Source organism: Melospiza georgiana, chromosome 1 (genome assembly GCF_028018845.1).
Source record: "Melospiza georgiana isolate bMelGeo1 chromosome 1, bMelGeo1.pri, whole genome shotgun sequence".
In the NCBI taxonomy this organism is placed as follows: Eukaryota; Metazoa; Chordata; class Aves; order Passeriformes; family Passerellidae; genus Melospiza; species Melospiza georgiana.
In genome coordinates this window covers 33,262,834-33,277,240 of record NC_080430.1, presented here as the reverse complement: position 1 = coordinate 33,277,240, position 14,407 = coordinate 33,262,834, and the positions used below count along the sequence as shown (strand labels likewise).

At 37.8% G+C, this 14,407-nt stretch overlaps 1 protein-coding gene across 4 annotated transcripts in view; it reads left to right on the top strand.

Moving 5' to 3' along the window:
• OSBPL3 (oxysterol binding protein like 3) overlaps nucleotides 1-14,407 on the top strand; it is an 86,546-nt gene that overhangs the window by 39,030 nt on the left and 33,109 nt on the right. For 2 of the 4 annotated variants that reach the window (XM_058032165.1, XM_058032144.1), the window contains exons 3-9: nucleotides 1,277-1,519; nucleotides 7,855-7,971; nucleotides 8,173-8,226; nucleotides 8,435-8,548; nucleotides 9,293-9,463; nucleotides 13,258-13,384; nucleotides 14,180-14,283. In XM_058032165.1, coding sequence (XP_057888148.1) covers nucleotides 1,427-1,519; nucleotides 7,855-7,971; nucleotides 8,173-8,226; nucleotides 8,435-8,548; nucleotides 9,293-9,463; nucleotides 13,258-13,384; nucleotides 14,180-14,283 — 780 coding nt within the window. In that variant the 5' untranslated portion in view covers nucleotides 1,277-1,426. Of the gene's footprint in view, nucleotides 1-1,276; nucleotides 1,520-7,851; nucleotides 7,972-8,172; nucleotides 8,227-8,434; nucleotides 8,549-9,292; nucleotides 9,464-13,257; nucleotides 13,385-14,179; nucleotides 14,284-14,407 lie in introns of all 4 variants that reach the window. The other 2 variants (XM_058032154.1, XM_058032135.1) reach the window with 1 other exon arrangement.

The window sequence follows — 14,407 nt, the reverse complement described above, 5'->3', positions numbered from 1 at the left end:
GAGTATTTCTAACTAGGTAAAGTAAATGCCATGAGGAGAGATTGTGTTTCAGGTGAAAAGAGGGCATGTTGATTGAAATGTTACAGGAAACTATATTGCCAGAAAGCCATGTAGGTTGGAAAAGGTTTCTGTTCAGAAGATGGATGCTTCAGACTACAGTTGCAGGGAGAGAGGTTTTCTGCTGCAGAGTGCTGTCTTCATCTTGAATATAGCACCTGGTTTTAATTTTGTGTTCTGGATGGTTTTCCTTGTCTGTGGCTTTTGAGGTATTTTTGTTTTGTTTTTAAGGAAAATGAATTTTTAAGATGCACAAAATATTTTACTAGGGATCTGACATCACTGCTTCTCTTAGAATAGAATTTAAGGCTTTTCAAGGAAAAAATGAATGGCAAACTTCAATAATCAGTGATCCCAGCTCAGGACTGTTGTGACAGTGCAAGTGAGGGAATTGTGAAGTAGTGCCTCCCTGTTTCAGCAATGAAATCTCTCTGTGGAAACTTCCTTACCTTTATCACTGATTGTTCTTGGACTCTTCCTAATTGTGAATTCTTTGTGTGAAGCAATAAGATTTGAAGTGTTACACAATTTATATTGCCACCTCAAGTTTTGGAAAGCATCACTCTTTTGTAATGTCCTCTGTTTGTTTGTGTTTTGGGTTTTTGGGTTTTTTTAAAAAGTATTCAGTTACCACGACAGCTTTTACCCATGCTGGAGCTCTGTTACTGGGAGCTCCTGGCATGGCTTGTATTTGCATGTGCTGCAGGGAGCACTGTTATTAAACAGACTGCTAATTATTCTTCCAGTCACTTGCTGAGACAACTGATGTGACAGTAGATAGAGCTTTCTGATTCCAGGTAAAAGTGCCCATGCACAGCTCTAGGCAGCTAAGTTTTCATGCTCAGTACTTTTAGGAATTACTCTTTTATGTAGAGGGGGCTTTCCTTATAACATGAATCCATGCTTAGTTGTTTAAATTATCAAGAAACAGAGAAAAAGAGACATTTATTTAATTACACCATCATTTTTTGGTGGCAATTTATTGGATATTTGCCTCTTACTTTGGATCTATTTTGGGCCATTTCATATCAAAATTTATATAATTCCTTTTTGAGACTTTCAAATTTATCTTAAAGTGGTTGTTCAATTTATTTCTTATAAAATACAGTAATGTGCTCAGCGTGTGTTAACCAAAGGCTTTATTATGATTCATGCTAGAATGTGGCAGCAAGAGACCGCATCTGATAATCTGTTGTGTTTTTTGTCTTTTCCCTTTTAGGAGTTTCCATGGGGTACAGATCATGCCACTGGACTGCATTTGGATAAAGGATGAGTTTGGTGTTTCATTGAGGAGTCTTCCAACACATTTTCCAAATTACCTTTTAATGGTGTTCTAAGTGAGCTTATGTGACACAAACTAAATTGGATCATGAGTGAAGAAAAAAACTTTGGTGCATCCCAGAAGATGTTGTCTCCTTCAAGAAGTACCAGCAGCTGCTCCTCCAAGCAGGGAAGTCGACAGGTACTTTTTCACCAAGCTGAAAGCATTGCTAAGATTGGCTGTTACTTTTTTTCTTAGATATCTGCAAATCTCTCAAACCTTGTTTTCCTGTTGCTTGCTTGTTTTATTTCATCACTTCTTTGCTTTCCTCTCTCTCTCTCTTTTCTTTTTTTTTTTTTTTTGTTAGTAGCAGCATCTTGTTTTAAGTCAAATGCATTAAACACACATTACTGAATAGCAGGCATGTGTAAAACTGGGATGCTTACACTGAATTTTGATTTCTGTGTCTTTATAGTGAAATAGAGATGCTGTAGCATCTTGGTCTCAGTAGCTTGATCCTAAAATACTAAATCTTTTCTGTTAGGCACTACTTTTGTGCTAAAAAATTGTGTAACTGCTCTGTTTATTTCAAGTTTCCAAGGAAAAGTGTGCATGGATGTGTGAAAGATAATTCATTTTTCATGAACCTGACACAGGGCTTCTTTGAATGCCCATTTGTGCTGGTTGATGCTGTAGAGCTGCAGATAGCAAAATGAGCATTTGTGTAACACGATGCTTCTGCGTGCCAAATGTGAAGGTTGCTTTGTTTCCTGCTAAGAAGTTGCTTCTGTTTTCTGTAAACCTCTCAGTTTCAAAAGACCTGTCTACAAGTGTTTGCACCTGACAGGTGAGGCTGCTGAAGACAGCTTTGTTTGAGGGCAAGAAACGCTGACCTGCAGCTGCACTGAGAATTAAACTTAAATGTGCTCAATCCATGTTTGCAAAGTCATGAGCAAAGTGCTCAGCATAAACTTTTATCTGTACAAGGGCTGGCTTAGTGGAGCTCTTGGAAGCTGCCTCAGGCAGATATTTTAATTGGAATTGAGCATCCCAATCCCCCAAAAGCTTTGGAGCCCTCAGCTGTGTTTTGAAACAGCAGCTGCTCTTCTAGGACTTCTGGCCCTGCTCATGCAGTTGGCACGGCAGACAAATGTCTGAACAATTTATGACTTTTGAAGTGCTGCACTTGTGAGAAATGCTGTGCATTACTGTACAATAAAATCCTTGCTCTCAGGATGTCTTTTTTGTTTTCCTGCAGTACTATTTTTTATATGCTCCATATGAGATTACCTTTGAAAGTATAATTTAAAAGATTTGGTATTGTCTGTTCAACAGTTCGTGTCTATCAAGTGTTATAATTTATTATGTAAATAATGGGATTTACATGAGTATGACTAAGTTCACTGGTGTGTAGTGCAGCCAATGTAAGGAAACATAATAATGCCATTTATTTGCCCTTTCCATCTGTATATTAGTTTAAATGACAATACTTTAGGTGTTCCATTAAAACAACAACAACCATCTAAAGTTGTATGAAATGGTTAAGAATCCCCTAATCAATAAAGGACCACATGTACAATAACCTTCAGGAGCTTTTGTTCATTTGTTTGGATTTGTTTTGGTGTTTGTTTCAAAATCCTGGTAGAATAGTGGGATGTAATACTGTTACTGATACTTTTTTATTAAAACTGTCCTGAAAGTTTAAATTATGTTGCCAGGTGCTGTGCAGGTTAGGGAGTGACATGCAATGATTTTGATATTCTTTTCTTCATATTCCAGCTCCATGGAGGGCTTCTTATTCCTCCTTCAAACACTGGCATCACTTGTGCTCATGGCTCATGGGTTAGTGACAGATCTTCCTGAGGGGTGTTTTTCTCTGTGCTGCTGCTCTGATGCAGTACTTCTTAGAATCTGATTAAGTAGAAATAAGGTCTGACCATTGGGAGGGGAAGAAGAGTTGGAGCAGGGTGAGATTTGCCCAAAAAATAGCAGGATCTGAATTCTGAGCCTCTCTGGATTTCCTGCATGCAGACTTTATTGCTGGTGTATGCCAGCACCAAATAGGTGACCTGAGGCTGGGATGTGGAAACACAGTAGTGCCAGGCTGCTGTGTCTGCTAAAGTTTAGTTCCAAGTTGGAAGACTGTTTGTGGGATTCCTGTGACGCAGAAAATGAGCCACTGTGCTAGAAAGGAGTTGTCTTAAGCAGGGCTGCAGGACTTTGAGGGATCCACTCCTCCCTTTGCTACATTTGGTGCCCATTTCCAGCCTGATTTGGTACACTGCTGTGTGAACTGAACAGGTGAACACTTAATCCTCTTCCACTAAATTCACCTTCACTTTGAAGCCCCGTGGAAAGTTGGAGGCTACTGCCACTTCCCACCTCTTTGCTTTTCTGTTCCCCTCTCCTTCAGTTATGGAAAGGGATCTCTTCCACAGAGACACAACTCAAATTCAGTTTTGTGAGGAAAGAAAACTGGTGTTGACCTTCCTTAAATTTAAATTGACCTGTGATCAAAAGAAGGTATGTTGTGCTAGTTATTTTTAAATCTAATATGTTAACTAACTTTTAAAATATATCCACCAGGGAAAAGCTTTGTGACAGGAGAACTGTTTTAAAAAACCTCCTGTTCCATAAAAGAAAATTAAATCATTTCTGCCAATTTTATGAACCGTAACAAATGCCTTAGTTGCAGCTGATGCCAACCCTTATCCTCCACAAAGTAGGTTTCTATTTTTGGCAGTTTAAAATATTTGGTACAACTGACTGCATTTTGCACTGAAAGAGAGTGTGGCACTGTCATCTGTTTCCTTCAGGGAGCTGCAACTGCAAGCATCAGTCTGAGAGCCATTCAGTCATTACTTCATACTTTCCCCTGAAATAATTTCCTTAAGGAGCAATATGGTGCAGAATGTTGCAGAAAATGAGAAGGCTTTCATTATATTAAACAAAGAAAATGAATACATTTACCTAATAATGGACTTATCTCTGAAGACCAAAGTCTATGGGTATTTTCCTCAGCCATAGACTGAGTATGCACCAAGGAACGTGTACAGGGGAATTTTTCAGTGCCTATCTGAAATGAGCACCTCTAGACCTGAGAAAAGCAAAGATTTTGTTCCTCCCTTAGCCTCAAGTGAAATTTCTTCCTGGGCAGCAAATACAGTGTTGATAATTTTGTGTAGATTTTGGCCCAAAAATCTTTTGTAGCATCATAATGTTAAAACACAACCAATCTAGACAGGAGACTTATGCTAGAATTGTTAATGCCATTCATCTGGGAGTTTTGGGGGATTTTTAGGGGGGAGTGCAGTTGGTTTTTTTCAAGTTAGGGACATGTTTTGGGCTATCTCTTTCAGTTCCCTATTGTGGGGCAAGAATAAGCAGAAGGGAGTATAATCTGAATGCTTTCAGAAAATCCTTTGTCTCCAGTTTGCTCCTCTGCTATTTCAGAGGGATGAGTAGAGATGATAATCGACCAGCCTGATTCATTTGCCTTCATTTTAGAGAGTAAGCAGTTTTCTTTCACTTCTGCAGCTGCTCCCAGGAATAGCCAGCTGACGCTTTTTCCTCATTCAGTGAGGTGTCAAATCTCTCACAAAGCAAAAAACCTGGTTAAGATCTGTAGGGTCTGGTGGAAAACCAAAACCAGTCACAGCAGCAGTGTTTTTGAAAAATATGAGAGTTTGTTCAGGTGGGAAAGGTTGGATTCATCTGGAAGGATGTATATGGAAGAGGACCAGATTCTGTCAATGCATCATGCCACCTTGCATCTATCCAGCAGGTCCCCAAACTGTTAATTCTGTGAGATTTTAAGAGGATCCATTTCTAATTCAACTCAGCCACCTTAATGTACAGCTGACAATTGAAGTGTGAGATTCCCAGGGTAGAGAGATGAGTAGCAGACTTGCCTTCTACCTGAGATTTGGCAGGGTGTCAAGCCTGCTTGAGGGGAAGCAGTGCTTCCACTTCAGATTTTCTTCCCATTTTCGCACTTTTTATTTGAGAAGGCACACTCTAGGACACATTGCTCACCTGGAGAACTGTGATAATATGACTTTCTTGCAGCAATGTGAGAGACACCTTGTGTCTGGACTGCAGGAGAGGTTCAGGCAAAATTGGAGTTCTAATGTAGGGAACATTGTATTCTGTACTAAAAAGAATTTTAAAAAAATTGTATTCTGATCAAAACTATTAACACTGTGTTTATTCCAGATGAGTGTAGTTGGCTGAGCTATTTCTCAGCTGATTCTTCTCACCTCACACATCCAGTATCATGGGTCTGTCTCATTTCAGGAGTCCCTTTCTTTCTAAGCTTATCCTTACAGAAAGATGAGGCTCCATGATGACTTATTGAAGCCTTTTTGAGTACTTCATGGAGCAAATAAAAAAGACAGAGAAGGGTTTTTTACATAGTGATACAACAGAGGGGATTGGTCTTAACCTGAAAGAAGAGAGATTTAGATTAGCTGTTAGGAGATTTTTTTGCTGTGAAAGTTGAGACCACTGAAGGCTGCTCAGAGAAGTTGTGATGCCCCAGCCCTGGAAGTGTTCAGTGCCAGGTTGGATGGGGCTCTGTGAGCAATCTGGTCTAGAGGAAGGTGTCCCTGCCCATGGCAGGGGGGTTGGAACTAGCTGATCCTGTAAGGTCCCTTCCAAACCAAGATGATCTATGATACTGTAAATCTTCCTGGACTGAGATGAAATTTCTGCTTGTCTCCTTCAATCAATGATGTATTCTGTTCATGCTTAACCAAACTGTGGAAACTTGATCCCAAAACTGGAGAAAGTTTTTGGTTAGGTACAACACTAGAATATTGAAAAAGATCCACTGTTCACTACTACCAGATTAATTCTCAGTGGAAAAATTACGTGCTTGGGTAATGCAGTTTAATATATTTTAGCATGACAAGAGAAATTGCTTGCTTGGTATTTGGACAAAGCAGCTTTAAGTTCTTCTGGATACTTTCAAGAAGAAAGAAACAAAACCATTAACAGAACATTTTTCTTAACCTCACAGCTGTTGCTGTTAGTTCTTAATTGGAATTATATGACAAAATGTGTTCCCTCATAAAAACTTTGGTTAGGACAACTGCACTTCTGGCTTGTGTTGAGGTAGTCCAACATCACTGGATGGTCTGTAGGGTGTTGGTTGGCAGGAGCTGCCCAGCCCCACAGTCCCACTGCTTGTGGCTCATTGTGTGGTGAGTGTTGGCAGGCTAAACTCCAAGCAGGAAAGCAGAGCAGCTTACCAGTTTGTTCTGTTAAATGAGGCACAAGGAAAACAACAGAAATAACAGAGTGCCACCAACAGTGTGGTGGAATTATTAGATGCTTTTTCAAAATTGACTTGCTTGTAATGCCTTATTACATAAGTAATGAGCATATTACCTGATGTCATTTTTTCTGAGTTTATAGAGATTAATTTTAAGGATCCTGAAAATGTGCAAATGAGGAGAGCTAGCACGTTTGCTGATTTTTTTTTTGTAATTTTTTTTTCATTTTTCTTTTTAAGTGTGTTTTTTGTTAAGTCAGCCAAGGTATTTTTGGGAATAATTCACTATGTATTTTACAGGGAGCACCATGAGTACTTACCTATCTAGAATAGTTCTCTTCTCCCTAATGTGCTTCATACTTGTCCTTTTCTGTTATCATACTCTATGTATTAAAGTATTCTTTATCTTTTTCAAATATAAGGGGATGGTACTAGCACACACCATTTCCTGTCAGTTATTTATAATGCTACATCTTCCAAGTCCTGGCAATAAATAATTCATGAGATCTCTCATCAGAAACCTTGAAACTCATGTTACATTGTCATTTGTAGTTGTTCCATAAATAAAAGCTATAAAAATACTGTGAGATTTAGACTCTTCTGGTTTGTTACTGTAGGGTCTTTCATTTAAGAGTTCCCGGTGGCAAAAAGAGCGATTCGCTTTTAATTAGTTTTATCTGATGAAGGGTGACTTCTGTTTTTCTTGTAGTTTCCATTTATGTCATATTCCTCACAGTACTTCCCTGGCTTTTTATATTGTTTTTAGTTTAGTTACCTTATTATTTTTACTTTAGGGAGGCTGCGACTTACACCAAACACAAAACCGTGAGTTACTGAGTAACAAAAGAGTTTCAAATAAAAGATCTTCATTTTTAATGTCTTATTTTTTGCTTCATAACCTACAAAATCTATCCTTTTAACATAGAACATTTTCTGTCTCTGATGACAGAAGGTTTTTTGCTAAATTGTGACTATGCTGTGGTTATGCACTGTGTATGCAGGAAAAGATACATAAAAATTCAATGGAGGATGGTGTAATAAAAATTGTGTTTTGTTTAATGATGTTGTTTCCATCAAAATTAAAAAGATTCTTATCTCTCTAATGATACATAACAAAGTGTCGAGATGGAACCTTGGTTATATTTCAACATCAATTGGGTTTTGTCTTTTTTTCTTATAGCCTTCTTCTTCTTGAATCTCTCTTAAAAATTCAGTTATTTGGAAGAAATAAGATCTACATTTGGATTTTCTGTTTAAGCAGGACAGCTGGGAAATTGTGGAAGGACTCCGGGGAGCAATGAATTGTACCCAGGAGCCACAGAAGCAGGAGGGCTGCTTGCTGAAAAAGAGGAAATGGCCTCTGAAAGGCTGGCACAAGGTAGGAAAGGAATGTGCATCTGAAAGCTTGAGTGGGACTTATTTGGTGTGGTTTTCTGACAAAAAGGTTACATAAAAGCAGAGAAAGTGTTCTTCAGAGTAATGGAAGCAGAGAGGATGTGTTTGTGCTATTTTTCTGATTGTGGCTTTTTCTTTTTGTGTATGTTTTGTTTGGTTTTAATTCTCTGCATTTCTGTTACAGAGATACTTCTTTTTGGACAGAGGGATTTTGAAGTATTCTAAATGCCGAGCTGATGTAAGTGATCTGAAACCCTTTAAGGCCATTACAAAGTAACAAGGATCCAAAATAACAAAAATTCCCTACTGTTGGCAACGACAAACAGAGTTTTCAGTAGTTCTAAACAGTAGGTTGAGAGGGGAAGAAATGCTGATTTCAGAAGGTAATATTTATCCTTTTGCTTTCATCTGGAGTGATTGTGGTTTTACTTTTTACTTTTTTGCAGATAGAGAGAGGAAAACTTCATGGTTGTATCGATGTTGGACTTTCTGTCATGTCTGTAAAGAAATCAACAAAATGTATAGATTTGGATACAGAGGAGCAGATATACCACCTGAAGGTAGGTCTTCAAGATTGTTATAACCTTGCTCCCAAACTACTGCCATTAGCTCTGTAGCTTGGAGCACTTTTTTTTATAGCAAGAGGTTTCTCAATTGCACTAGTAACTTTTTAGTCTCATCAGATTAGTTTGCACTTAATAATGGGAGAGGTCCTATGGCACTGTTTTAGGGCCCAGAATCAGTAACCCTGTTCTGAACAGAAACTTTGAAGATGCCTCATGTTTAGCAGTGCTTTTTTCCTTTCTTGCACAATTTTTTTTATTTTCAGTATCTTCATCCTTGTCTTATCTAGAAGACGTGTTTCCCGTGGTCAAGTATGAGGATTTCTGCTTGCAGAATAAATTGTTTTGAAATACATCAAGAAAATCAAATTTCTGTTTGTAATTAATTAAACACTGACCTAGCTTTGACTATGGCAGTTAAGAAATGATAAACGTGAGGGGCTTTATTCAAATTTTAAGGGTTTTTTTAATCTGTAAGTTGCTCTAATATTGTGTTCTGCATTGGAAGGCATAATTACTAACTGTAGTTTCTTTTTTCCCTGACTTTATCTTGTGATTGATTTTCTGTCATGCCTAAGCTCATAGAGTTTGCATTTTGGTAGGAGCATCCATAGAAAAAACTTTCCTGATACTTTGCCAGTAAAGGTCAGCCAGGCTAGATGTCTGATGAGCACAAAATTCCATCATTTCTTTGTTAGTTATTTCGAATGTGAATGTCATCCGCCCTGAAATTTTGTGCAGGTGAAGTCTCAGGAGCTGTTTGATGAGTGGGTGGCAAAGCTTCGCCACCACAGGATGTACCGCCAGAACGAGATCTCCATGTTTCCTCACGACGCCAACAACATTTTCTTCCCTGGGTCTACTACCACGGACTCTGTCCCAGGTTTCTGTGACTCTGCACCAGGTAGAAAGGTAATAGTTTTTATTTATAAATAATGAGCTTCCATAAGGAAGTAAATTAGTCTAATTTGTGTTCATTAAATAAAGAGCGTCATGGAAGTTGTTGGTGGCACTTAAGTTACGTTGTAAAATGTCAAGAGGAAAATTTATTATTTATTGGTTTACACTCGAGCAGTTTCCTTTATGATGTTGTTAAATTTTTTGTAGTTTTTCACTATTTTAATCCAGTAAATTGTACTTTCACAGTGAATTTCAAAACTGTATATTGAGTTAGAATCCTCATAATTTTTGGGACATATATCAATATTTGTCTGATATGTCCTGGTGATTATTAGTCACAGAAGAGCACTCAGCTAGGTATTTTTTTCCCCTTTAGCATTTTGCTGTGTGTCCTTTAGCTTATAAACCCTCTCCCATTTTACATGAATGAAGCTGACTACTTAACTAAGGAGTATGTAGGAATTATTCAAGAACTCACTATTATACAAGAAATTATATATACAAGGAATATATATTATACATATGTTATACTATTTATATCATATAATATATAATATTTTATATAATCATATACATTAATATTTATATTTATATATTTATATTATGTGAATTTATATAGTATATTATATATTTTAATATATTATATCTAAAAGGAATTATACTGGAAGACCACTATTTATATTTTAACTGAGGCAGAAGCTTTACTCAGACCAATCCAAGGGCTGTGCTGTGGGTGGATATGGGGTCTGGATGGGTCCAGTCTGCAGTGTACTTCTCTTATGGTAAAGTCTGTGAATTAGTTTTACAAATGGCCTGACAAATGCTCAGTCCAACCCATAAATGACCTCTTTGCAGTTTCATGGAAGATGCTGTGTGTTCTGTGCCTGAACACAGCCTCTCTGCCTGGAGCTGTCTGTACATTGGCTGGCTGACCTTCACCCAAAGCAGCTCTTCTGCTCCAGTGTAGAATCACTGGTTGCTTTTGAGAATCAAAAAAAAAAAAAAAACCCAAAACTGTTCTGTGTTACTACAAGTGAGATGTAGTAACTGTTTCTGTCAGCTCCAGAATGACTCCTAAGCAGCAGTGCCCTTCTTGTTCTCCTTCTGCCCAAGGCTTGCTTTTCCCTGGTGGAATTACTTTGTGATCTGAGCAGGCTTGTTCTCCAATACCCACCGTTCCTCACCTTATCCTGTGAGTGAGAATGAGTTGTAGCAAACACGGACGTGTGTCTGAGCAGCTTTTTGCTCGTGGTGGAGCAGGATGGGGGTCAGTGTGAGTGGGCAGCTGAAGGAACAATAACTCACCCTGCGGTAACCAGGCTGCTCTGCAGAGAATTGTCTGCAGCACCTCGTGTGCCAGCAGCAGCTCCAGGGCTCTGACAGCCTGCTCTCCTGAGAGCCAGGGAAGGGCAGGTCTCCCGTGGACATTCAGTTTTTAGTTTTTTTCTCCTGAAAGACAGCAGGGATAGAAGCAGGGGAGAATATCAAGGGCAGAAGTGGAACATAGCAAAGTCTGTGGTATATTTATGCTGGTGCCCTCAAAAAAAAAAAAAAAAAAAAAACAAACACAAAAGCCCACACCAAAGAAACCTATGTGATCAGCATATCTAAAATCTATTGCTTACTGTCAGGAAACTAACCATTTCTTCTTTGGCATGAAAGGCTTTAATTCAGACTATTAATCCAGATTTGCACTGCAAAGAAGCCCTACTTATTTTCATGTGAAAAATAGAAGGGGATAGTTCTTAAGCTGCAGTTAATCACCTTAGCTGTGCTCAAGCTAAATGGAAGTCTGCCAATTTACACCAGCCTTAGCTTGGTGTTAGTTGATATCACTCCAGCACTTAGGTTATTTTGAGAAATATATATCAAGTGAAATTTGAGTTGCATTTTATTTGCTTTTAGCAGCACCTGATTGGTTTCCACATTTCTTTTTATTGTTATTGAGAGACAGGTGTAGTTATCTACACATGTGTATGTGGAATTCCTGGATTCTAAAGCTTAACTGTGCTGATCCAAAGCAAAACTATGAAAACTGGAGCTACACAAGCTCTCTCTTGTCTGCTTCTTGGTAATCCCTACTTCCTTCTTTCCTCATGCTCACCTCACTTATGTATTTGAGTTCTGGAAAAACTGGTTAGGTGAGGCCAATTAATGAAGAGATAAACGTGAAATTGGTTCACAAAATGCCAATATAATTGCCCATCATTAAATTCAGTTTACTTGTGCTTTTAAAGGTGCTGATATTATTATTTGGATATATGTGTGTGTGTGTATGTATATGTCTAAATATATGACTAAAGCTGGGACAGCTTTATGTAGGAATAAGCCAGCTAAGCTGCATTGATTAATTTAAAAACAAGTGTGCTCACTGATGCTTACTGCTATTGCATACTGACAAAATACCAAATGGCATTACATGGATGGTGCATTTTATTTTATTCTGAAACTCAGGTTGGTGGTTATGCTGTAAACTTAAAAAGGCCAACTAAGAAACGTGCAGCTAACTGAGATGTAGATGAAGTTTCTTATTAATAGATTTAAAATTACTACTGTTGGAGTTCTGATATAAGGTGAGCAGCAGGTTGTAACAAAGTTTTTAAATTGCATGCTGCAGAGAAGAGCCAAACAATTTAGTCAGCTTTATTCATGACCATAAGTAATGTGGCTGTGTAAAGGCACTAGGATGAAACAGTTTAAAACTGATTATTAACAAGATGTTGACAAAGCATGTGATTTGTGCATCTTCCTACCTGGGTTTTTTTGAAAATGAAAGGTTTAGTAAGATGTACAAATAATTAGGTATTTGAATGGCTATTATTTGTAGTTAGGTTAGAGAAGAAAACAGCATAGTAATAGTACTAGTACTGGGTAAAAATTTCTTGCCATTGGAAGCTATATAATTATACTCCTCAGTTAGTTCTTATGCAGAATTTCCATCACGTTTTGGAGCATCTGATGATGAGTACTGTTGTAATTGAACTAATGTGGAAATGTTTACTGAGATGTTGTCAAAGGATAGTTTTTACCAAGATAAGGTTTATGGCCATCCCTGTATTAAGGACTGTTGAGCTAAATCCATGCTGAAGCCTTTCAAACTTGTGTAAAATTTTAAATGACATCTAGCGTCAAAATTTTAAATGATATCTTGTTTTTACACTGAAAAATAGCATTAACAAATGTGTTTGTTACATCTTAGCTACTTTTGGGGCTTCTTTGGGAAGCGTGGAGGAGGAACAGAATGTCTGAATTTGGTCCTCTTCAGATATAGTACTTTAATTATTTTACACAATCAATAGGTTGGAAGAGACCTTCGAGATCATTGGGTCCAACCCATGCCCCAACACCTCAACTAAACCATGGCACCAATGCCACATCCAGTCTTTTTTTAAACACATGGTGACTCCCCCCACTCCCTGGGCAGACCATTCCAGTACTTGATCTCTCTTTTAGTCAAAAACTTTTTCCTATAATCAACCTATATTTCCCTTGGCGCAAGTTAAGACTATGTTGAATTTACTTAACTTATGCATAACTTTGCCCTTCCTCAAAATTTAGTTTTCAGCAAATTTTCATGGTTCCTTGAGTTTTTCTGCTGTTTGTGGACAGCAGTTACATTAGTTATCATGCCATTGTGCTCAATGACTGTATACCTAGTCCAGATCATACACTTCTTCCCCCTCCATGTAATTGATGCCTTCAGTCCTTGTCCACGATCATGGTCCTCAACTGCTGGTTGTCAGAATTTGTGCATAAAACATTAAAATATTGTGTGTTAATACTTCACTCGTTCTTCTTTGGAACAGGCAGGCAGCTTGACCAAACAGAATTCAACGTCAACTGGAGGTAATTTGTCATTTTCTTTTTCGAGTAATGAGTCAAGGATTTCATCTTGGCTACAGTCTTCTGAAGACATGGAAAAATGCTCAAGAGGTAATTATATTTTAAGAAAATTGAAAGTAGCCTAATATTTTCCCTAGTTTTCCCTTAACAATGAGAGTATTATACGCTAAGTAGTCGTTGCTGTTAGAATTTTCTCTGAAACTGGAGGGAGGAAAGATGTGGTTGTCAATTAAGTGGTTACTCACTTTTTTTTTCAAAAGAACTGGTAATTTTGGAAGTGGGGGTATCAATTGTGGGCAGCTCTTCAAGAAGCCAAGAGCATTTCAGTACATTGTCTTTTATGTAGGAACATCATGTTCAGTAGTAAGATTTGAACATCCAAAACATAGTAACTTAAAAAGCACTAAGTCTTTGTACTTCAAAGTCACCTTCTGCTTTCATGCTTTACTAAGAGCAGGAAGATCTTTCTCATATTGGCAATGTCTATGTGATATTTGTTTTTTAAATTTCTACCTACCAATGAGCTTTGTCTCTAATGCAGAGGAGCCTCACCTCTAGGTCTGAATGTACAATTCAGTGTTGATGCCTGTGGCATTGTTACCCTCACCATGAGGAGCTCTGACAAATCTCAAACTGCAGAAATTATCACATTATTCTCATTTTTCTGCATCCAGCTAGGAGAAGATATCATAATCATTATACACACCACATAGATGCATTTCAATATTTTGAATTTACAATCATTTTATCCAGCAGTCTAATGCTTTTATTCAATGAATAACTTAAGCTAGCTGCAATCAAAATAGGCTTAACCTCCAAAGAAAGAAAACTGTCAGTGTGTCTGTTACTTTAGGGCAACTGAAAACATTCTCTTGTTCCAAACAGACCTCTCCAACTGTCACACATATTTACTGGAAATGAACCAGCTGTTACAGAGCATGGATGTTCTTCACAGGACATATTCAGCGCCTGCTATAAATGCTATGCAGGTTTGTTGTTTAAAAACAAAACCAAAAACTATTTTCCCTTTCAATTCCAAAAAATAACCCTAAATCCTAAAGAATTGAGGTGTTTCTTAGCATTATTGCATTTATGGCAGTCTCTATTGCTTTT